The sequence below is a fragment of the Rhinopithecus bieti genome, unplaced genomic scaffold (assembly GCF_001698545.2).
Source record: "Rhinopithecus bieti isolate Rb0 unplaced genomic scaffold, ASM169854v2 scaffold_21412, whole genome shotgun sequence".
Taxonomy (NCBI): domain Eukaryota; kingdom Metazoa; phylum Chordata; class Mammalia; order Primates; family Cercopithecidae; genus Rhinopithecus; species Rhinopithecus bieti.
The window spans coordinates 2,514,426-2,539,118 of record NW_016811643.1 but is presented as its reverse complement, the minus strand read 5'-3'; the positions used below and the strand labels follow the sequence as shown (position 1 = coordinate 2,539,118).

At 45.1% G+C, this 24,693-nt stretch overlaps 2 protein-coding genes across 9 annotated transcripts in view; both read right to left on the bottom strand.

The window, feature by feature from the left end:
- RRM1 (ribonucleotide reductase catalytic subunit M1) overlaps nucleotides 1-10,241 on the bottom strand; it is a 46,069-nt gene extending 35,828 nt beyond the window's left edge. Inside the window, exons 1-2 of the mRNA XM_017894324.1 lie at nucleotides 9,320-10,241; nucleotides 2,533-2,621 (exon numbers count right to left, since the gene is read on the bottom strand). Coding sequence (XP_017749813.1) covers nucleotides 2,533-2,621; nucleotides 9,320-9,338 — 108 coding nt within the window. The 5' untranslated portion in view covers nucleotides 9,339-10,241. The remainder of the gene's footprint in view (nucleotides 1-2,532; nucleotides 2,622-9,319) is intronic.
- Nucleotides 10,242-11,132: 891 nt separating this feature from the next.
- STIM1 (stromal interaction molecule 1) overlaps nucleotides 11,133-24,693 on the bottom strand; it is a 225,353-nt gene continuing 211,792 nt past the window's right edge. For 4 of the 8 annotated variants that reach the window (XM_017894465.1, XM_017894461.1, XM_017894464.1 and 1 more), the window contains 6 exons: nucleotides 21,976-22,143; nucleotides 21,349-21,449; nucleotides 20,831-21,066; nucleotides 19,562-19,654; nucleotides 17,784-17,850; nucleotides 11,133-13,056 (listed from right to left, as the gene is read on the bottom strand). In XM_017894465.1, coding sequence (XP_017749954.1) covers nucleotides 12,543-13,056; nucleotides 17,784-17,850; nucleotides 19,562-19,654; nucleotides 20,831-21,066; nucleotides 21,349-21,449; nucleotides 21,976-22,143 — 1,179 coding nt within the window. In that variant the 3' untranslated portion in view covers nucleotides 11,133-12,542. Of the gene's footprint in view, nucleotides 13,057-15,601; nucleotides 15,639-17,462; nucleotides 17,851-19,561; nucleotides 19,655-20,830; nucleotides 21,067-21,348; nucleotides 21,450-21,975; nucleotides 22,144-24,693 lie in introns of all 8 variants that reach the window. The other 4 variants (XM_017894467.1, XM_017894460.1, XM_017894463.1 and 1 more) reach the window with 4 other exon arrangements.

Below are 24,693 nucleotides of genomic sequence, written 5' to 3'. Positions count from 1 at the left end.
AGGGTTTCACCGTGGTCTCGATCTCCTGACCTTGTGATCCGCCCGCCTCGGCCCCCCAAAGTGCTGGGATTACAGGCGTGAGCCACCGCGCCCGGCCAGCATACATTTTTAAGAAAAACAAATTCTAAGTTGTGAGTGTGTGTGTTTATTGAATCTTTAAGAAACCACTTAATCCAACAGAAAATAAATGTATTTCCCAGCAAAACAATGCATACCCCCCTCAAAAAAAAAAGACACATACATGTGTAACTATTTTAACAGTCTGCAATCTATTCTAATTATAATATAGCTAAACCCAAGTTGCTCCCGATCACTTTCTTCCCAGATCCAGTAGATAAGGTGTGTTCAGTATAAGAGCAGTGAAGTCTTCTAAATAGTTTCTAGAGCAATATGGCAAACAATTAGAACTCAGAATAAAATACCATCTGTGTGCTAACTGTGCTGTGCCAGATCTAACAGCATACACAGTTTTTCTTTCTTTCTTTTTGAGACAGGGTCTCATTCTGTGGCCTATGCTGGAGTACAGTGGCACAGTCTCAGCTCACAGCAACCTCAACCTCCAGGACTCAAGCGATCCTCCCACCACCAAGTAGCTGGGACTACGGGCATGCGCCACCATGCCCAGCTAATTTTTGGTTTTTTTTGTTTTGTTTTGTTTTTTGTAGAAACAGGGTTGAGGGAAGGCACGGTGTGGCTCACACCTGTAATCCCAGCACTTTGGGAGGCCAAGCCGGGCAGATCACTTGAGGCCAGGAGTTCATGCCTGGCCAACATGGCAAAACCCTGTCTCTACTAAAAATACAAAAAAAAATAGCCGGGCATGGTGGCACATGCCTGTAATCCCAGCAGAGGGAGGCTGAGGCACAAGAATCATTTGAACCCCAGGGGCGGAGGCTGCAGTGGGCCAAGATTGTGCCACTGCACCTGGGCAGTTTCACCACGTTGCCCAGGCTGGTCTCAAACTCCTGAGCCTAAGCAATCCGCCTACCTCGGTCTCCCAAAGTGCTGGGATTACAGACGTGCACCAACAGTTTTTCAACAGAATCTACCTTAGGAAGTTTGAGGATGCTGCAACACTCCTGCGCTCTAAAATGTACTACTGCATGAGGCAATAGAACATGTGGGAGTGAAGAGACCTAGGTGCTTCTCCCTATACTCCCACTAACTTAAGTCACTTCCCTCTCTCTTTGGAACTTTCTTACCTATAAAACAAAGATGAAATGGGATGGGCTCTTAAGGTTCATTCCAACTCTAACATTCTACTATTCTAATTATTGTCTTAAGTCCTCAATGTAAAAGAGAATTTACAATAAACATATTTTCAAGATGCATAAAATCATTTTCTCTTGACCAAACTTACTTTGGTCAAGTGGCTAATAAGATATATGTCAAGCACTGAGGATATCACAACAATAAGATACACAGCCCATCCTCAATTCTAGGGTAGGACAAAGACCTATAATTAATTTCCATGTTATATGATTAAAGCTATGAGATGAGCACAGGTTTTACAGCAGTACAGATAAGATACCTAAATAAGGAGATGGAAATATGGGTGGATTTGAAAAAAAGAGTTCTTAGAGATTCTCATTTAAGGAAGATCATTTTAGAAGTCAGGTGGAAGACGAGTTTGAAGAGGGCAAGATTAGACGAAGTCCAGGACACTACAGAGACCACAGAAAACAGTCCAGATAACTGATGAGAGTCTAGAATATAGAAGTTATAAAGGATAAGGAGAAAAGCAGAGCTTTTTTGAATTTATGAATAGTTTGTTCATTTATGAATAGTTTGCTCTTGACTTAAATATTGTCCATGAAATCTACTTTATATTACTTAAATCTTTTACATAAATAACAAAAAGCAAATTTTAAACCAGTCCCTACCTAAATAACCACAATTCCAAAACAAACTTTAGGCTTCCTTTTTTTTTTTTTTTTTTTTTAAGAGGGAGTTTTGCTCTATCGCCCAGGCTGGAGTGCAGTGGCACAATCTCGGCTCACTCGCAACTTCTGGCCTCCCAGGTTCAAGTGATTCTCCCTGCCAGCCTTCCCAAGTAGCTTGGAATTACAGGCGGGGGCCCACCACCAGGGCCCAAGCTTAATTTTTGTATTTTTTGTAGAGACAGCATTTCATCAGTTTCAGTTGGCCAGGCTGTTCTTGAACTCCTGACCTCAGGTGATGCGCCCACCTCAGCCTCTCAAAGTGCTGGGATTACAGGCGTGAGCCACCGCACCTGGCCTAGGCTTTTCCAGTAATGAATAAAACAAGTTACTCAAGGAAATATCTGATATTAAATGGTAATATCAAATTTTCCTCTTTACTCACATTCATAGTTCTCTGAAAAGTGACAACTCACAGGACAGAACCAAAATTAAGAAAAAAAAATGTTTTAAGCAATGAATTCAAATTTTATATCAAAGGGCATAGCCAGAATACCAAAGTATATCAGGTGAGTGAAGGTCCAGGAATAAGAGACAAATGGAAAGAAACACATGAAACAAGGAACCCAAGATAAAAACCATATTTACTTACAGGATCAACAAAATCCATATTGAGTCCATAACAAAGCTTCTGGATTCGAGATGTAATTTTGTCAAACATGACTCGCTCTTGGCGGCCATCTAAAGAATCAAATCATGTTAGCAATTACTAAATTCATGTTAGCAATTATTAAGACTACAATGTCAAAGAATCAAGTGTAATTAACATGTAAATTGACCAATATGAAATGCTATTTCACAGATAAGATTCAAAACCCCTCAAAAGATTCATGACAAGATTGTCTTCTCTGATGTCACCTTCAAAGAGTATGAATTCTATACAGACAGATATTTACAGATAACTTCCTAAATTCCCCCCACCCACAGTGCAGCCAAAATTACCCTTTAAAAGTTAAAATCAGAATCATATCATTACCTCCCTCAAAACTCCTAATAGCGGCTTCTTATCTCCAGAATAAAAGTCAAAATTGTTAAAAACAATCCACAGGCCAGGCGTGGTGGCTCACGCCTGTAAGCCCAGCACTTTGGGAGGCCAAGGCGGGTGGATCACCTGAGGTCAGGAGTTCTAGATCAGCCTGACCAATATGGTGAAACCCCATCTCTACTAAAAATACAAAAAATTAGCCGGGCATGGTGGCAGGGGCCTGTAATTCCAACTACTCGGGAGGCTGAGGCATGAGAATTGCTTGAACCCGGGAGGCGGAGGTTGCAGTGAGCTGAGATCACACCACTGCATTCCAGCCTGGACAACAAGAGTGAAATTCCATCTCAAAAAAAAAAAAATCCACAGAAGCCTATACAACCTGTCCTGTGCACCCACCTCCCAATTTCACCTCCAACTCTCCCACCTTCCTTCCTATTCTACCTTGACAACCCGGCCTTCTTGCTATAGATCTCCTTTAGGTCTTTTGCTCAATGTCATCACCTTCTCAATGAGGCTTTCCCTGATGATTCCATTTTAAATTGCAATGCCCCAAATAGGGCCCTTGCTCTTCTTATTTCCCTTCCCCTTCTGTGCTTTTTCTCCATAGCACTTATCCCATCTGACATACTATATATTTTACCTAATATTTTTCATGATTTTGGACTTAGATTATATCTTTGTCCTTCTAGACAAAAAGTCTTACTACTCTTAGTTTAACCTCAAATAGTAGCTCATCCGACCTTTATTTATTCTTACCAGGAATAGTGAATATATCAAACCACCAAACAGCCTTAACCCTAGGCAAGCCACAAAACATAATTAGTCATTTCACAGATCTTCATTTGTAGAAAGGGGTTAATTATTATATCTATTCTACTTGCCTCATCAGTTTACTGTGACAATAAAATGAGATAAGGTAAAAAGTGCTTTTGTTGTAACAACTTTGGCATAGTTACAATTATGATACCTCATTATGAAATAAAGCTGCTCCTATGGGGAAAAAAATCACAGTATGTGATATACAATAGGCACTCAATAAATATTAGTGTCTCACACTGATTTAGTTTTTGTCTCCTTTGTGCACCCACAATCCATTGTAATATAGGCTGAGTATCCTTAATTCAAAATTCCAAAATCCAAAACACTCCAAAATCCAAAACTTTTTCAATGCCAACACAATGTTCAAAGAAAATGTTCCTTGGACCATTTCAGATTTTGGATTTTCCAATTAGGGATGCCCAACCGGTAAGTATAATGTGAATATTCCAAAATCTGAAACACTTCTGGGCCCAAGCATTTTGGATAAGGAATACTCAACCTGAAGTAACCAATAAGAAACATGTTAAATATGTTTACATTTGGCCCTCTCATTCACATCTGTTTTCTCAAATTTAGTGCCTAGAACAAGGCAAGTTCTCAAACATTTGATGAAGAATAAATGAACAATAAGACATCATTATTAACCCATTATCACTAGAACAAGTTGGTTTTTCTTCTACACTGATATGTTAGCCCTTCTCTTTCTGATCACCATTGTGGTAATTTTCTGATCAGGCTCACATTTCCAGCATTTAACTCTGGAACGGGGTAAATTAACTGGCTGTCACTGGGACTGAAACCTCAGTGCTCTGGCAATTGGAAAACTAAGCAGGCAGGTAACCACAAAGCAACATTAGCGTTCTGCAATTATACATGCAGTGGCGGGGGAAAGCAACTTAGCAAAAAGAAAATTCTGCAACTGCCAGAAGTTCTGAAGTCAATCAGGAAACTGACCAAAAAAAAAAAAAAAAGTACATTGGTAATTAATCTTAACTCACACGTGAGAATAGGAGGCAGACTAAAGATCTAAAGGTCCAATGACACACGGTTCTCTATTCTGTCATTCCACTTGGTGAGTTTTTCAAGCCAGATGTTGATTTTATCACATCAGTAATCCCTGCTTCTCACTGCCTACATTATCCTCTTCTCTCAAGCAAAGTCTTTCTTAGTTTGGCCCCAGATCTCTTCTACTGTTCCCTGTGAAATGTAAATCCCAAGAAGGCTTCCCATTCCCATATCCACATCATTGCTTATACCTTACTCTGCCCAAAAGTTCCTCTTCCACCTTTCCATACATCTAACTCCTGAGGCAGGCGGATCACCTGAGGTCAGGAGTTCGAGACCAGTCTAGCCAACATGGTGAAACCCCCGTCTCTACTAAAAATACAAAAAAAAAATGAGCTGGGTATGCTGACAGGTGCCTGTAATCCCAGCTAATCGGGAGACTGAGGCAGAAGAATTGCCTGAATCCGGGAAGCAGAGGTTGCAGTAAGCTGAGATCACACCACTGCACTCCAGCCTGGGCGACAGAGCAAGACTCAATCTCAAAAAATAAAAAATAAAACAAAAAATCCTCTAGCATACTAGTGTGATTTCCTCTTGACTATAAACTGTCTTTCATTCTTCTCTCTTCAGGAAGATGTCCCTAATCCTGTAAGACCAAGGATGCGTGCCTCTTCCACAAGATACAAACTTTCTAATTCCCTCTGCCGAGAATGTTCAGACCACAGATCTCACATTACTAGCTCTTCATACTATTTAGGGTTCAGCTCAAATGTTGGCTTCTCAGAGAAGCCTTTCCTGGCTACCTAATCCAAGGTTATTTTCTCATTCATCTTTATCACATGATCCGATTTTACTATCATCTCATGAATCAGTATCTGAAATTAACTGATTATTATGTTTACTTATTTCTTATATATACTTACCACTCCCACCCACACCAAGTTGTAAACTCAATGAGAAATGTAATTTAGCTTTGTTCACTGCAGAATCTCTAATGCCTATAACAGCTCCTAGCACAAAGGGATGCTGAATAAATGCTTTATGAATAACTGAATGATGGCCTCTACTGCCTATACTTTAACCTCTCAAGAGTATTTATCATATCTTATCATATTACTTCTTCATTTGTCTATCTTTCTCAATTGATTGTAGGATCTTTGGAAGCTGGAACCATGTCTGCCTACTCATCACAGGAATCCCAGTACACAGCACAGTATCCACACACAGAGTTGTAAAATAATATAGCAGGCTGTGAATGGAATAGGAAGGAAGGAAGGAAGGAAGGAAGGAAGGAAGGAAGGAAGGAAGGAAGGAAGGAAGGGAGAGAGGGAGGGAGGGAAGGAGGGAGGAAGGGAGGGATAGGGAAATAATCTGGAATAAAAGAAAGATTAGAGTGCAAATGGATGCTTTCGAAGACATTATTTCGTAAACTTTTGTATCATTTTATGTGTATCCACGTATATACACGTATGTCTGTAAAACGTTTTGTTTTTTACTGCGAGTTACAATCCAAAGTTTTGAAAATACTACACTAAATTCCAAAACAGTTTACAACTCAGTGAGCTACTTTGTCATTTACTGCAATGGTTCTCAGTGTTTATTTTTTTAACCATAATCTCCTTGACGAATGATACTCTCCCATTAGGAAAAACAGCTCAAGATAGCAGATGAAAAAAACTCATCTACTATTCTCTTCTATCTAACAATTTTCATATGGATTGTTCCTAAATCCCTAACAATTTTAAGTTCTTTGAAGACAGAGCTGCCTTCTCCATTACTGCCCTCACAGTGTTTAGCAAGACATTAGCACATTCAGTAGGTACTTGAAAGTCAACTTCCAGTTGCCCTTCTGAATAATTATATTAAAAATAACAAAACCTAGCTGGGCATGGTGGTGCACATCTGTAGTCCCAGCTACTGAGGAGGCTGAGGCAGGAGAATCTCGTGAACCCAGGAGGCAGAGACTGCAGTGAGTTGAGATCACGCCACTGCACTCCAGCCTGGGTGACACAGCAAGACCCCATCTCAAAAAAAAAAAAAGAAAAAATTAACAAAAACTATAGGAGTTAGTCTGATATTTCACTGACATGCCAAAAATAAAAGGGGAAAAAAAAGTCCAGAAAACCAAAAACCCTATGCATATTAAAGAAACATAAAAATAAAATATAGAAACATAGAAATATAAAAAAAAAAAGAAACAAATCTAAGTACATGTTGTATACTAACAAGTCTTGCTGAATGCTACAATGGCAGAATCTACAGCATGAACCATCTGGATCAAATTATGCTCTATGAAGGAATGAGAAACAAAATAAGCTCTGCTTTTTAGTTAATTGTAGCTAGCACTTTTTTTTTTTTTTTTGAGACAGGGTGTCACTCTGTCGCCCAGACTGGAGTGCAATGGCAGGATTTCAGCAACCTCTGCCTCCCAGGCTCAAGCAATTCTCCCGCCTCAGCCTCCTGAATAGCTGGGATTACAGGCGCAAACCACTACCGTCTGGCTAACTTTTGTATTTTTAGTAGAGACGGTTCCACCATGTTGGCCAGGCTGGTCTCAAACTCCACACCTCAAATGATCCACCCGCCTTGGCCTCCCAAAGTGCTGGGATTACAGGTGTGAGCCACCACTCCTGGCCAAAGTAGCACTTTTTTAACAACAGTATTTAGAAGTAGACTCAAAATGTTAAAAATTCAACAGAGTTGAATTTTATCCATTCTGGTCATCTAAGTCCATACATTTTCAATTCATCTTTGTTACTAACTTATCATAAACCATCCTAAACATCTCTCCCATATCTAATGATTTAAAAAATAGATGCTCAAGCCAGGTGCAGTGGCTCCCAGCACTGTAATCCAAGCACTTTGGGAGGCTGAAGTGGGAGGATTGCTTGAGCCCAGGAGTTCAAGACCAGCCTGGGCAACATAGCAAGACTTCATCTCTAAAAAAAAACTAATAAATAATAATGTAAAAAAATAAAAATACAAAAATAGATGCTTAGCTCTCACTCTTAGGAATGGATCAATAAAAGATTTTGCTCTTTGGTCAGCTAAAATGGGAGCTAGGAAAATTCAGAGAATGATGTTCTCAAGATACCAAAAACAAGAAGGGCCACTACTGTCTACCTTTCCAACTCTTGTCTGTAGTTAAACCAATCTGGACATTGGCTGTAGTTAAACCAAATCAACTACCTGCTTATTCACAGCACTCATCAGGTCCTACATTTTGATACAATTATTTTCTTTCATTCTTTAAGAATCTACTCATGTCAGGTCCTGTGCTAAATGTGAGCAGAAAAGTCTCCATCTTGCTTGTATTCCCAGCACTTTGGGAAGCCAAGGAAGGGAGGATGGCTTGAGGCCGGCAGTTCAAAGCCAGCCTGGGAAACACAGCAAGACTCCTTCACTACCAGAAATTTTTAAAAATTAGCCACTCATGGTGGTGCATGCCTATAGTCCTAGCTACTTAAGAGGCTGAGGCAAGAGCATCACTTGAGCCCAGGACTTCAAGGTTACAGTGAGCTATGATTACACCACTGCACTCCATCCTGGGTGACAGAGCAAAACTCTGTCTCAAACAAATCTCTATCTTTGATATGTTCACCTAGAGGACAAAACAGAAACAACCAGTCGATCAACCAGTATTTACTAAGTGCCTACAATTTGGAAATAATTGTATTGCTTTAACAAAGGCAAGTAGGTTCAACTCAAAACTTGTTCATACATATCTCATGTGGCTGTTAAAAGTATGTTGCTCTTGTTTTTCCAACCCGATTAAGCCTATTCCCAAGGCAGGGACTGTCTCCTCTTATAATCTCACAAAGCCAAGCAAAGGACTGGGCACAAAGCAGGGACTCGGCAAGTCTAATGAAAAGGAACTGTTGAGAAAGAATACAAGTTCCTGACTCTTCCCAGGCCCCATCTTGTCAGAAGATGTCTCAACCAACCTTCTCTGATTCAGTATCTCTTGCCATGAAGGGAAAGGAATTCCAGGATGCTGTCTGTCTGGGATCTGTTTTTTCCACCCCATACTCCTATCCTCACCCCACAAAAGAGATCAGTAAACTGACAAGTGGCTATGTAGTGTAAAGAGTCCCCCTCCTTCTTTCCCAGCTGCCCCCCCACCCGGTGCCTAAGACAGCTCACCAACCCCACGGTTTTCCAAATCAAACTGTATTGTCAGCTATGGGTGACTTTGGGTCAGTTGCCGAAACCTCGCTCTGAGCTTCAGTTTCCTCATCTGTAAAGTGGAGCTAATAATCTCTCTCTCAGAGGCTTGTAGAGAGGAATAAAATAGTGCCTGGAAAGTGCTCGGCATTCACTACTCGATACAGGGCGTTATCCTTTTGAAAGGCGGCAGGATGACAAAGCCGAAGGGGCGCAGCCTGAAGGCCCGAAGGAGGTTCGGAGCAGGCTGACTGAAGACGGAAGGCCGAGCGAGCTGACAGGGCGGAAGGCCGCGGCGGGAAAGGCGGGAAGCAGCGGAGGCGGGCGGGCGGGTTGGGCATCAGCTCCGGCTGCGGCAGCCCGCGTCCCCTCACCTCCCTTCTCGCCCACCTTGTTGCCCCCTCACCTCGCTTGATCACATGCATCGCGGCTAGTGGATGAGGCTCTGAAGGATCGGAGACTGGAGTGCGGCTCTAAAGCGCCGGCGGGATCAAGAAGGTGACAGAGTGGGAAAGGTTAGGTTGCAGGCGCTGCTCAAGGACAGGAACTGGAGTTGGAGACGGACAGCACTTTCTCCAGAGCAGAGGCGCAACAATCCAAATCCCCTTCCCGCGCCCGCCACCCGTGACGCACAAAGGGGTGCGACGGGGTTCGAATGACGTTACTCGACGCTGCGGCTCACGCCTGGGGTAGGCTTCGCAGACTAGCTCAGGCGCCTTGTAGCCGCCATGTTGAGTCTGGGCAAGAGCTAGAAGACTGCGCCTCTCCCATGGGCCCCGTTGGATGTGGACATGCCCGGTGGAAACGCTGCTCTCCTGCCGCCATGTTTTGTGTGGGCAAGCCGAATTTGGAAGCCCTGGGGCCCTGGCGTAACACCTAGAGCCTGCTAGGTCAGGCGCCGCCCCTGTCGCCTGCGTGTCTCCGCCGGAGGAAAGGCGGTTCGCTTATTTTGTTACTTTTGAAGTAACTAAACCTAACTGGCTGGAACGTTTTTCTTGCTTTGACATTTATTATAATAATCCTAACACTGCCGTCCGCTGTGGGCTCAAGCCTAGGCTCCACAGCCGTGGGCAGCTTGGAGCCCCAGGGCTTTCAGATCGGCCAGAAGACTGGCACTCAGGAACTGGAAGAAAACCGCGCAAGGCCAATGACGTTTGGATTTTATCCTGACGCAAATCAGATCCCTGAGAGAATTTTAAGCAGGGCAGGGTCAGTACCCATTTGCTTTTAGGGTTCTTCAGTGGATGGTAGCAGAGACAGGGTATTTGCCTTGTGGAGGTAGGATGGACTTGGTGACTTAAGGTGGAAAATAAGAATAGATGAGAACCCTCATATGCAACGCTGGTGTAGAAGCTTCTGATTTGGGCTACCAAAGCGATCTTTACGAAATTTCATCTGTGGCATCTTTTCCCTAAAGCCTTTTCGTTGGTTTCTCACTACCCTCCAGAAGCTGCCCAAGCTCCCTGTGAAGTAATTTGAAAAATCATGGAAAGTCATAAGTGTAATCGCAGCATCTTGGGAGGCTAAGGCGGGAGTATCATGTGAGGCCAGGTGTTGAGATAAGCCTGGGCAACATAGTGAGACCCCATCTCTACAAAAAATAGAAAAATTAGGACAGCGCGGTGCCTCACTCCTGTAATCCCAGCACTTTGGGAGGCTGAAGTAGGCAGATCACGAGGTCAGGAGTTCGAGACCAGCCTAACCAACATGGTGAAACCCCATCTCTACTAAAAATACAAAAAGTAGCCAGGCATGGTGGCACGTGCCTGTAATCCCAGCTACTCAGGAGGCTGAGGCAGGAGAATCGCTTGAACCCAGGAGGCAGAGGTTGCAGTGAGCCAAGATTGCGCCATTGCACTCTAGCCTGGGCAAGAGAGCAAGACTCCGTCTCAAAAAAAAACGAAAAAGAAAAATTAAATAGATGTTTTTTAAAAGTCATAAGTGAAGTTACAGGATAGATAGGGTCAAGTTTACCCAGACATAGGGTTTCCCAATTTAGCAAATAAAAATGTGTCCCAGACACTGCATGAGAGAAAATTATACTTTAAAAACTATCTGAAGTTCAGATTTAACTGGTCATCCTGCATGTATCTGGTAACCCTGCCCACAGAGCTTCTGGGTATGTGCATTCAAGTTTCATTTTCCCTGGGCAAAGGAAAGATAGTCTCTTCATCCCATCATGCCACAGCACAGAGAACACAATGAGAGTCAAAGCCAGCAGGGGTTAAAATCTCCTACATGCTTTATTGGACTTCAAAGAGTCTTATGAAATAACACAGAAAACCCCATTTGAGGGTGTCCAGGGGGTACAAGGCAGTCTACAACCTAGCACCCTCCTAAGACCAGCCCCAGGTGCACCCACCCTAGGCCCAAAATAGGATCCCAGGATAAAGGCATGGCAGGGAGTGGGGCAGAGGGAAAATACCTTTGCAGCCATAGCAAAAACAGGTAAGGGAGAGAGATGTATAGAGGGTGGGAAGGGTGGGGGGAAGTGGTCACACAGCCACCTTCACCTATACCATCTTCCTTAGCCACCCCTTCCCCAAACTGGTTGTGTCCTTTTTGAGCCTCTGGCCAAGGCTACAAAGTAACATGAAAATGGGATCTAACAAGGGGAATATGCAGCATAGGCACTTGGGAAATTCAGGAGATTTTTTTCCTTTTAACTTGTTTGTCTTTTGGTTCAAAAATATGACAGCATCCTTGCCCAACAACTCCAGGGCTCCATAAGAGCCCTGTATCATGGCTGTGGCTCCCCGGGCCAGGGGAGCCACTTGTCCTGAGCCCCAGGAGTATTGATGCTTGGGGAGCTTTGGGGCAGCACCTCTTAGAGACAAACCCTCCTGCAGTGTGGGGGAGCAGGGGTAAGAGGGAGGCAGGTGTGGGTGGGAGAAGAGAGAAAAAGTGACTGCCTTATAACCTACAGTTCTGGCATCCACTCATGCTCCAATGAAGAGAGGCCTCTTCCAACCCATCCCCAAGCCTCTCTTTAAAAGTCTCTGGTGGGTTGTTCTCTGAGAATTGGTTTCACTCCCCCATGGACTCCTGGAAGCCTGAGTGAGATCTAGGATGAGGTTCCTTCTGACCCACAACAATACCAAAGAACAAATCCCAAAGATTAGGCCCTGGCCCCAGTCTGGAGCAAACAGAACCACTGTGAGTGGGGTGGAACGGATCTGAGGCAAACATGTCAGAAGTTACCCCTCCTATCTTCCCTGTAACTGCTAGGGGAAGCTGGGGAGTGGTGGGAGGGAGGAGCCTGAAAGCAAGAGACAGAAACAAGAAACCAAACCTCAAAACTGGGACAGCAGAGACAGAAGCTGAACTCCAGAGGTGGAGCTGGGAGCTGAGGGAACAGCAACTAAGACATGCACTGAAGTGGAGAGGGAGTGACAGCAGCAGCCCATGGTTGGGAGGGAGGCAGGGCAGGCAGGCCATGGTGGTCAGTTAATAAATAATAATGAAGGACCCAAGGATGTACAGTGCAGGTATATACAGTGCCCAGACCCCTGGACCAGCCCTTCCCATGCCCCACTCTTGGGACCAGTTATCTTGAAGGGAGGGAGGGAAGGAGAGGCAGAAGACCCAGGAAAGGACAAGCTGTCCCATTACTGCCACCCCCATCCTGCCTACTTCTTAAGAGGCTTCTTAAAGATTTTGAGGGGAAACTTCTTCCGGCCTGGGCTGGAGTCTGTCTCCTCGCCAATAGAGCCATTATCCTCCTCAGCCACAGCCTTCTTGCCAGCCAGGTGGGGAATGCGTGTGTTTCGGCTGGCTTGCAGGGCTCGGCTGTCCCCAACTGGAGATGGCGTGTCTGGGTCTGGGGAACTGGGGCTGTGAGAACGGGAAGAATCCAAATGTGGAGAGCCACCAGGTGGGGCTGAGGGGCTCAGCTCCATTAGGCTGTGGGCCTTGTCCAGCCCATGGTTCAGCGCCAGTAATGCCTTGGCCAGGGCAGGGCTGTCAGGCAGTTTCTCCATCAGAGACCCTGGGTGGACCCCCTCGATCAGCCGATGGCTGCCATTGGAAGTCATGGCATTGAGAGCCTCGTCTGCGGCACGGCTCATCTGAGGAGGTTTGGGGGCCACACGCTGGCGGTCACTCATGTGGAGGGAGGACTCCGAATCGGAATGGGTCAAATCCCTGCAAGACATGGGGCAGAGAGGAAGAAAGGGACATATATTGGATGGGGTGATGGTGGAAAGGTGAAGAAGAGAGTGGGACAACACAAGAAGACAAGGACAGGGTAGGAAAATGGGGATAGAGCGGCAGGAGAGAGAAATAGGATGAACAGGCAGGTGGGAAGGAGAGAGGAAAGAGGAATAGACAGAAGTTGCACAGCCGTAAGTATAGGATAAGAGAGGAGGCAGGAGGAGGGAATGAGGATAGATTGGAAAAGAGACAGGAAAAGGAGAGTAGAATTGTAGAGGAAGAAAAGCAAAAGGATAAGCAGGTAGAAAGAAGGGCCAAGACAGAAAGACAAGAAAGGGAAAAGTGATGGGGAGAGAAGAGAGACAAGAAACAAAAACAAAAAATGCCATCATCTGTCTGGCAAATGGTTTTCCAATGGCAATGGGCTCCACAACTGGTGAATGCTCTGGCTCTGAACTGGTGCAACCATAGGCTTAAATTCCACAGGCATCCTCCTCAATAAAATCTCTGCCTTCTCATAGCTGGCTAGATTTCCTGGGACTCAATCTTAAGCTAACACAGAACCCTGTGTTAACTGCTTCGAGTCACCATTTTCCATGCCTTCCTCCCCCACTTACTCCTGTCACACCTTAGGATATTATCCAGTCTGGGTCAGACCCCAAGGAACAGGGCACATGCAGTCAGTGGACCTGACCCAGGCCAGGGATGAGAAGGTTAGAACAGCCTTGCAAAAAATCCTTCAGCCACCCCAAAAGGCCAGGATGCTGCCTCTTCTAACCATCTCACAGGATTCAAAGGAGGTCATAGATAGGTATTGCAGAGTTCAAACCAAAGTCTGTGGTGCGGCAGGAAGGGTGGGGTCTCTTACAGACCTCTGCTGACAGGGAGAATGTAGGGAGGCATAGAAAGACAGGATGTTGGCCTTTAAAGAGCAATGGTTCAGAAGAGTTCTGGACTCTTCTGTGCGATCTTGGACAAGTCATCTAAACTTGCTAGTTCTTAACTTTGGCCCAGTGAAGATAATACCAATTCAATTTCTCTTACAAGACTGGAGGATCAAATATGCTGGCAAAGCACTTGGAAATGTAGAAATTATTGTGGGAATGAAGATGATGAGGCCTGCCAAGCTGAAAGGCCTATGTAAGGGCCGGTCACAAGAGGCTTCTTTGCAAGGCTGAGTTATGGAGACATGCCACCGCACACTGGACATGCACACACAGAGGCTAGTCTAGGAACTTGAGACCCTCTAAGGAGCTGGTGGTTCCTAAGCCATGAATCAATTCCAGATGCCACTCCTCCTGCTCTACAGACAAAAAGGTAGATATGGAGGTGCTCTCCTGCCAATCCTGAATCCTCCTTCTGCCTTCCTAGAGGCCTGAGAACTTCAGCAAAAGCAGAGAAGAGAGCTAAGGGAAATGTTTAAACATCTGCTAGCCAAAGGGGAAGAGTCATGAGTGAGAAAGGAGACCACCATAGGACCTAGAAAGAAAGAGGCTGAGGGTCAGAAGTTAGGGAGGGAACCAGGCCCCTGAAACAGGCAAAAGCAGGGGGTTGACTCATAGCTATTGTAGACTTAATTCTCAGGAGGAAGCAAATAACTAAGTAGCCACCCCATGGGCCAGTAACTTCCTGGACTCAGCAGGCAGCAGAGAACAAGTCCACCTCAGCTTCCATTCTACAAATACTGTGTTAGCCACATATTCTAGTATTTACAAATATTCAGTCTCATATTTGGTTTCATACATCTGACACTGTCCTTGCTTCTAAACTTGTCCTTGTTTCTCTAAGCCCCAAGATGATCCTCTCCATATGTTGCCTTCTCCAAACACTATTATAAACCAATGAGCAAGGTGCCAAGGAAGTTCTGGGGAGCAATCACACTAAGAAAAGGGGTCCTCTAAGCTGAGGAAGTGAAGATCCTGGGATCCTACCCTCTCTAACACCAAGGAGGAGAAATCAGGAGGTTAGGGCTTTCCCAGCCTCACTTCTCCTGGACCACACTCCTATTTGGTCTTGATTCCTATCCATCTTTTCATTTATTTATTGACAGGGTCTCGCTCTGTCGCCCAGGCTGGAGTGCAATGGCGTGATCTTGGCTCACTGCAGCCTCGACCTCCCCGGCTCAAGTGATCCTCCTGCCTGAGCCTCCCGTGTACCTGGGACCACAGGCATCTGCCACCATGCCCAACTAAATTTTTGATTTTGTAGAGACAGGGTCTCACTTTGTTTCCAAGGCTGGTCTGAAACTCCTGGGCTTAAGCAGTCCTCCCCTCTTGGCCTCCCAAAGTGCTAGGATTACAGGCGTGAGCCACTGCACCCAGCCCGATTCCTGTCCTTCTATGCCTCCCTCATCAACTAAAAGTTTGGACTGCCAAAGCAAGATAAGAACCTGGGAGGAAGCCCAGGGAGATATAGGAGGGAAAAGGCCCAGTATGAGGCAGGCTCACCTTCCCTCCCTGAATCACTTAGAACAATCAGGCCAGGGGTCCCTCCCCAAAGGCTGGGCTGCCTCGGACTCCCATCCCAAGCTACTGACCTTACCAGAGAGCCTGTTTGCCTTTAGAGATGATCCTCTGGTGCATGGTGCAAAAGAAAATTAAGTAGTGAACAGGCCAGGTGGATACAGGTACCTCTCCGCCCTTCCTCCCCACTGCCCTCAGCTTAAACCTTGGAGCATGGAATTCACAGCATCCCCTAGTTTCCCCAACCCAATTTGATGCTCTCCATCTGTATTGGAAGGAGCAGTCTCCCTTCCTAGGCTTTTGGATGAAAATGAGAATGAGAATGGATATGAGTGGCTCTGCTGAGTAATAATCCTAGTAAGGGCAATCCCTTTGTGCAAGAGAAAGGAACAGCCCTCGAGCATAACTATCCAGAGGTTTAAGGGGCAGAGTTGAATAAATGGGTATCCAGAGTGAGATAGAACTGACAAAAAGCAACAGAGTAAGCAGACTGCAGCCCGGAGGCCAGGACTGGGCTGTGGTCACCACTTCAGAGATGAGAAGTACTTCCAAAGGGGAAGGACTTTCTGAGTGTCTCCTAAGCTTGTTCCAGGCAAGGTCAAGGCTACTACCTCTGATCCTAGTCTACCATCTTGGGTATTAGCAAGAAAAGTCCCTGCAGCTGCCAGACAAAGCTGTGGAAGAAAACCTTTCACCAATTATTTTCCAGTATACTTTTGAGACCTTGTGAAAAGACAAAAATATCCAACGGAGTATTCTGGAATGGAAAGCCAAGTTCTAATCTGTCTCTGCTCTCAACTAGTTGTGAGACCTGGAGGGAATTACCCTTTTAGAACCTTAACTTACTATTCTAAAAATGTATATTTTAATTCCTGCCCCACCTATAAACTCTTCTTGTCCAAAACCCCAAAACCTATGTCCCCTGTCTTGGTTCCCTAATTTCATGAAGGATGCTATGTCCATTAAGTCACTCAAGCTATAAACCTGAGTGTCATACTAGATCCTCCCTTTCCTTCACCACTGTAGCCAGTTACCAAATTCATCATGTCTTTTTATCCCAAGGCCTCATTACCTCCCCTAGTGGTCTACTGGAATGTTTTCCAAATTCCTGTAGTCTTCCGCTTCCTTCCTTCACACAGCCACTAAAATGTTATTTCTAAAATGCAAATGTGACTGATTAATTTTCTCTTAGAAACCCTTTTGTAGTTTTCCATCTCCTAACGGGTAGAGGCCAAAACCCTTTCCTTTCAGAGCCTTCATCATTTTAGCCTCAGCTGTTTCTCTTTCCCACCAACACATATCCAGTGTTCTAACCACAAATATATCATATTCTCTTGAATCTCCATGTCTCTGCACACAGTGTTTCCCCTGGCTAGAATATTCTTTCTCCTTTCCCTTCACACAGGATGTTCATCTCTTTGGTGAAGCATTCCACCCAGGTACACACTGTTAGTCACTCCTTCCTCAACACCCCCATAGCACTTAATAAATTTTCCCATAATTATTTATGTATCTCTCTCAGACAAGATTGTAGTTCTTGATGGCTGGGATTGTGTCTTATCACCAGTGAACCCCTATGCCCGGAAGAGCCTGGCACAGAGTAGGCATTAGTAAATGCTTGTTGAAGGAGTGAAGGAAGTGAGGGCCCAAGTGAGAACTAATGTGAAAGTGCGTAGTTTAGGCAAAAGTGCTATAGGGTCATGAGGGAAGAAAGTCGTTACTCATTTTTAGAGTCAGGAAACCCCAAACACAGAAGGGGAGAAAGTAGGCTGACCTTAAAAAGGAATCCCAGAGCTGGGAACAAACAGGATAAGAAGAAGATTCCCCACTGCACACACCCCCAGAGTTGATCAAGCAGCAGCTGGCAGGCAGAAACTAAGGTAAAAGCAGCAGAAAGGGAAGGAAGGGAAGAAAGAGAAAAGAGACAGCTGATACCCCAAGCTCTCTGAATGCCCAGGCATCACAGCGGTGCTGTCAGAAGGGGGTGTGTCAGGGTAGGGCTCCGTCTGGAGGAAATAGGAAGTGCTGTGGTGGTAATAAACAGGGTGGACATGGACGGTGGTGATGGTGGTGGTGGTGGTGGTGGTGGTAGTGGTGATGGTGGTGGTAGAAGAGGAGCAAGCAGCAGCAGCAGAGGCAGATGGAGAGCTCGTCCCGTAGCCTTCAGAACTGAAAGACTGTCCAGATGAAAGGCTGCGCATTCGCCGCAGAGATACCCGGCTTGTCAAGAAGTGGCCAGCCTCGCCCTCTACCAACCTCTGAGATCCCAGGCCATGCTGTGGCTCCATCAGGCGCTGCCGAACACTGCTCTGCAGGCTAGGGGCTGCAAGGAGAATGAAGAAAGTGTCAGGAGGGGCCAGCCCACTTTGGGCTGGCAGGTAAGGAGGTGCCCATGAATAAATGCTTGCTGGAGACCACCCTGGGCCTCTAATGCCAATTGGGAGGATGGGGCACTTCCTCCCAGAAACCTCCCACCAGGGGTCCTAAAAGGATGGGAAATTGAAGATGAGGTACCCGGGTCAGTTTTAGTGGCAATTCCAATAGAGGAGACCTATGGCCAATGTCACTATAAAGGGAAGTGGCAAGGCAGTTAGTGAGTAGACACAGGCAAGGAAGGGTAGGATAGGGGCTTGGGACAAGGTCCGGGAGAGTACTAAGAACCAGCCTTTTCAGAAAGCCAACCTCAGGAAATAATTCACAGCATAGACAAGGACTTATACATAAACATGTTCACCATTAATAATAATTGAATGAGAAGTAAACATAATTGTTTACTTTTTATTAATAGCTATATGAAAGTAAACATAAAGAATGAACAATGGGAAAATGACAATATATCCAGTTTCTGGGATACTATAGAGCTATTAAAAATGATGCTTATAAAAGACTTTAAGAAAATAGGAAAATGCCTATTAAAATGTTCAGAGGGGAAAAAGGATACAGAATTATATGTGCTAGCCTTGAGCTTTGGCATACCAAACACTAGAGTTTGAAACCAGGACTTTCACTTCTAGTTGTGACCTTGAGCAGCTGACTTCCCCATTTTAACTCCTAATTTCTAAAATCCTGCAGGGTTCTTCTGAGACTTCACAATAATGTCTTTAAGGCACCTGTTTCAAGTTATGGCACTCAATAAATGGTAGTGGCTATCATTATCTTAACCACATAAAAAATTTCACAGACAAAAGAGTGATAGAGAAGGTGCTCAAATATGGTGGGACTATGGATGCTTTTTATGCTAATGTTTGCTCTTTTTCACTTTCTAATAAGCACATAAACAACAAGGAACCAGCTCTTGGATCAGGCTGCAAATCGGGGTCCTGGAGATAATGGCCACCATGCCCAGTGAAGGGATACATGGGCACCAAGTAACTTAGGAATATGCTAGTACATCCCCCCTTGGGCTCACTCCCAGCTAAAAGACAGTACAGACCTTTATTCTTTCTCCTCTACCCTGATAGATAGGCTTCTCTGCTTTCTCCCGACAGATGAGAGAAGGGGCCAGGTTACAAGGGTGAGAGAAGCCTTGGAAGGGCCATCAGAGAGAGAGCATAGTTCCATAGTGATAGAGAGTTCAGGAGGCAGGGCTTCTATGCTGGTAGCTTTCAAGGTATGAAAGAGAGGCTGAAGAGGATAAGGAAGTCTGGAATAGGGAGGGGAAGGGGGAGAAAGAGGGGGGAAATTGGGAAGAAAAGGGAGAAACAAGAAAAAGAGAAAAGAAAGGGATGATTTTTCCTTCCCTCTTTCCCTCCCAGCCCAGCTGGAAGAAGGGCTACCAGGTTATCTGCATAGCTGGGCTAAAGGGAGAAGCCTAAGCCTTCCATTACCAGGGGTGTTCTCTATCCAGCTCTTGCCAAGCAGGCTGATTCTTCTTACCCCCGAACTCCCCCCTGTAGTTAGTAGGGACAGTGCTGAGGGGATAGAGGGAACAGGCAGGGGCATGAAGCAGGCAGGAGAAGGGACCCATGGGGTAGGAGTGTTGATTTAGTCCCAAAAGTCGGAAAAACAAAATGCCCCAAAGGGGCTCCTCAAACCGGGGTATTTCCAGAGGGACTGATCATCCGAGCCGGCGGATGTAGAGCAGAGAGAGCGGTCACTGAACCTACGCCCCATCAGCCAGGCAGCATCTAGGGTCAATAGCCAGGCCAAAAAGGAAAATAGAATCTGATTTATGGAGGGCTTTGGCCTGCCATCAATGTAATAAAGGAAGGACTGGGGGCAGGGATTGGGTAGCTCAGAGCTAATTAAGGTCCCTCCCAGCCTGGAGAACACAGAAGCCTTCAGATCAACAAGTCAAGATCAAGCTCTGCCTGTCAGTGATCCCGTCCTTGTTAAGCCTTTGATTAAAGGCCTAACAAGTTATCAGATCAGAACAAAGAGGCTTGGCCAGGGGCAAAGTATTATTGACAAAATTACAAATAAATTCTGTCTGGAGTGGGAATCCAGCCTTATTAAAGAATGTGAAAGTAAGCCCCTAACCCCGCCCTGGACTTCTGCCCTCCCCCGTACTGGCAGAATATAGGCCTAGGGCAATAGCTTTACCATAAGGGCTATTCTACTTACTTAAAATAGCATCTGATCCAAAGAAAAATTCAACTGTGGGCCAGTAAGGGAAAACTCCCTTCATTCACTGAAGAATTCCAGTGTTGTTCCATTTGGCTCTGCTCTACTCAACTCTCATCACTTGCAGGGGAGAAAAGGGAGAGGGAAGACCCAGGACAGAGAAAGAGAGGGTGGGATCCAAGAGTCCAGGTGGAAAGTCAGACATGCTTGTGCAGGAGATCCCTCCTGGGCAAGAATGCCTTTCCAGCTTAGAGGATTTAGGACTATATCACTTTAAGGGACTATTGCTTTATAGGGCCTCTCACAAAAAGACAAAGAGAAACATCATTCCATTCATCTACTTTAGCAATTAAGAATAATGAACAAAATCAAAATAAATAAGTTCAATAAATAGTCAAAATAAATGCCATTTTTACATTGAAATTCACTAAAGGGCATTATTTTTTATAAAGGTAGATAGAGTGGTAGTTAGGGACAATAAAGTGAAAAAGACTGAAGGGAGACACACTTAGCACAATAGACCCAAAGGGGCATACAGAGCATACAACAAGGAAAGAACACCAAAAGGACAACTATAAAGAAATAACCTGAGCAAACTGTGCTTTATTGACCAAGGTCATGAGTTGAACTATCTTCCTGGGTATCTGCCCCATCTGCTGTTTAAGCACAACAGAGGCCACAGACTTCTCAACCTGTGCATCAAAGGCTCCTTCCTTCATCCCCCCAAAGAGGTCACCTACACTGCATGGACAAGGGAGACACAATCTCCTCATCCATGTCATCCACGTCGTCAGTCATGATGAAGTGGGCAGGGTTGGGGCGTGTACTGCCCATCCAGCTGGGGTCTATGTTGAGGGCAGCCACCAGTGAGTGGATGCCAGGGTTATTGACAATCTGGAAGCCACAGAGGATCTCGATCTGTTGCCAGCGGTGCAGGCGCTCCCGCAATGCTGCTGTCACCTCGCTCAGTGCTTGCCTGAAGACAGAGGGAAGAGAACAGCAGGCACGGACTTGGTGTGAACCCCAATAGGAATGAAGCCTCTTCTCAGAGGAACAAGTTTTGAGAATATGTGTGAATAAAACACACAATAAACTCATAAATTTAAGAGCAAGGCGAGAGATAAATAAAGTCTGAAGAAGGAGACCAGAGCTGTCCCTCCACTAATGAGGAAATGGAATTGGTGTTGGAGGCCCTGTATGCCCTCAAATTCTGAGGATGATATGGACATTGCCAGAGTAGATAACTGGTGTTACTTACTTAGCTGTTAGAATTTTATGATCTACATCATCCAGGGAAGAGCTGTGGGCCACATGGAAGGTGCCAAAGAGTGTGTTTCTCTTCTTTTTTATCTTCTCAGCCTGCAAAGATGAGGCCCCAGTTCAAAAGAGCAGGGATTCGAGGCTGGAAAAAATAAGACAGGCCTTCCCCTATGGCTGAGACCCACTCCTCCTAGCCCAACTTAGACTGCACAAGGAAAAGGAAGAGAAAGAGGAAAAAGAGAAAGGCAGGCAAGGTAGAAGAAAAAGGAGGGGACAAAATAGAGAAAGCAAGGGAGAAGCAAAGGGGTCCTTGATAGCCCTTTTGCCCCAGGAGGACCTCTGTCCCCATGGCAGCCTGAGGCTGGCAGAGCTTTCCCTCTGCCTGCCTCCACTTATTTCATCTTTTCCAGAAGATAGGCGGGAATGCCCCTACACCCTCATTCCCTCCTCCAGAAGCCTAAGGACACTGTCAGGAGCTGAACATTAGGAAAGAAACAGAACCCACCACCAGGATATCTCTTCACCCAATGGGAGGAACAGGGAGAGAGAGAGAAGAGAAAGATATGCAGGTAAAAGGGAGAAGGGCAAAAAGGAGACAAGAGGGCAATAGAAGGGCAGTTCTCACCCCCTCCTTGGCCACCAGCAGCTGCTTCTCAGCATTTTGCTTCTTGATGTTGTAATATTGCACCTCCACCTCATGTGTCAGCTGCAGCCACTTCTGAAGGGCCTCTGGAGCATACCATGAGCTGTGTGATTCTAGCTCCTTCTCTGCTTTCCTCAAGGCCTCCCGAACCTGTGCAGCCAAAAGGATGTGAGTTCATTTACTGCTATCAATACTCTCCAACACCTCTGTATGATGCTTCAGAACTCAGACTTCTTATCTGCTTTACAACTCTCCCAGGAAGGAGAAAGGGTAAGGATTATTTTCCATATTTTATATAGAAGAAAGCAAGCTCAGAGAAGAAAATTAACCTACTCAAGGTCCACAGTGTCAACCAGAACCCAAATTGAGATGTTTTTGTTCCCAGACGAAGGCATTCTTTTCTATCACATCAGCTTACTTTCCTGGTCATGCAGCAAGTTCCAGCAATCTTCCCTGATCTCTTCAGGAACAGGCCAGCTAATGAATCATCTTCTTACCAAGAGTCAGGGTCTGCGCTTAGACTTCAAGACATTACAACGTGACAGAAAAAGCACTGGTCAGGAATCTGAAAATCTGGTTCTTGTCCCTGGTCTGTCACTTAACTGGCTGTGTGACCCTGTGCTTCCTAAACCAGTTCTTAATTCGGTGTGAGGCAGGACTTTCTCCCATGCAAATCCAAACTATCAGTGAAGGGGTGATCTCAGGAGAGAATGAGTTCCCTGTTATGGGAGGTATGTGAAGAGCTCATGTCAGAGAAACCTGAAAAATGATTGGTACTTCAGAAGGGCATTGTCCTGAATGCTCTCCAGAGTCTCCTCTAGCCCAGAGACTGTGTCTATGATTCTCTCAGGGAGTAGAGCAAGTGGGCTTTGAAAAGAACTCTGTACAAGGTGGGAAGACAATGAGCATGCCCACACCTAACAGAGGCATTACCAACAGAAGCCAAGACATGAGAGGACCAATGTATAAGTAGAAATAACCAACTTCTCTGCAGGGAGCATGCAATGAGGCAGTCCAAAGCACTAAAGCATAAAAGACTTGAAAGTACAGACATTAATGTCTGTGTACAGACAGACATTATGTACACAGAGTTTCTTGCTGTCTCATCCAAGCTACCAGCATAAGTGATCTCCAACTCTCCTACCTGAACAGAATCCCAGAGAAGATGCTTGAAAGCAGTCTTATTATCCCCAGCTTCAGCCAATGAGGTAAGCATCCTATAGCAAGCCTGAGGTCCTCTCCACAGCCTAAGATAGGCCAGGAGGGCCTCAGCTAGGGACAGAACACCTTTATTCCTTTGAGAGGCAATGAGAGTGCAAATCTTCACTTGGTTTCTGTTCCCTGAAAAAAAAACTAAAAATAGCCCACTCCTGTTTATGTAGCTTCTAAACGAAGACTAAATACTTTAGAAACTAATATACCAAGTCTGAAAATTTATGATCAAGTACTAAATTAAAAGCAGTTTAAGGAATGGGATAAGCTAAGCAGGGAATAATGGATGGAGAAGAAAAAAAAAGAGAGAAAATAGAGGGAAGCATGACAGTCAGGGAGGCATACAAAGGGGCTGGCCTACAAGGCTCAAAACCTGTTGGGAGCCAGGCACAGTGACTCACACCTGTAATCCCAGTACTTTGGAAGGCCGAAGAGGAGGATCACTTGACCCCAGGAATTCGAGAGCAGCCTGGGCAACACAGTGAGACCTCATCTTACAAAAAATTGTAAAACTAGCCAGGTGGGATGGTGTGCACCTGTGGTCCCAGCTACTCAGGAGGCTGAGATGGGAGGATCGCTTGAGTCCAGGAGGTCAAGACTGCAGTGAGCCAAGATCATTCTACCACACTCCAGCCTGGGCAACAGAGTGAGACACTGTCAAAAAAAAAAAAAAAAGGCTGTTTGGTTAATGAGAGAAGTAACTACAAAATAAGGAATGGGGGAGATGGAAGACAGACAGAGACAGACATATCATGCCATGCACAGTAATAAATGTCTGATGGGAAGACAACATATGGGCAAGTCAGAGTTCTTATCCTTTTATTTTGTAGCTGTGGTTCTCAACCTTGTAACATACTGTAACCACATGGGGAACTTTTTTACTTTATTTTATTTTGAGACAGGGTCTTGTTGTGTCGTCCAGGCTGGAGTGCAGTGGTGAATCTCAGCTCACTGCAACCTCTGCCTCCCGGGCTCAAGTGATCCTCCCTCCTCAGCCTCCTGAGTAGCTTTGGGACCACAGGCGTGCACCACCATGCCCAGCTAATTTTTTTTTTTTTTTTTTTTTTTTTTGGTAGAGATGGGATTTTGCCATGTTGCCCAGGCTGGTTTCAAACTCCTGGGCTCAAGTGATCTGCCTGCCCTTTGCCTCTCAAAGTGTAAGGATTACAGGCGTGAGCTACCATGCCTGGCCAGGAACTTAAAAAATACAGATATCTGGGCCCCAACCTAAAGATACTGATTTCATTGATCCAGGGTGTTTGCCTGGGCATTAAAATAGGCTCTCCAAGTCATTCTAATATGCAGCCAAAGTTAATAAACACTTATCTATATGTTTTAAATAAAGTGTTATCACCTGACTTCCACTTCCCAGTAAGATATAGTAGGTCATGGGAGAAAAACAATTCTGATCCAACACAACATCTGGAAAAAGCTATATACATTTTATGAAAATTGTGTTTTCAAAATTGTTTTATTTTTGAAAAATTT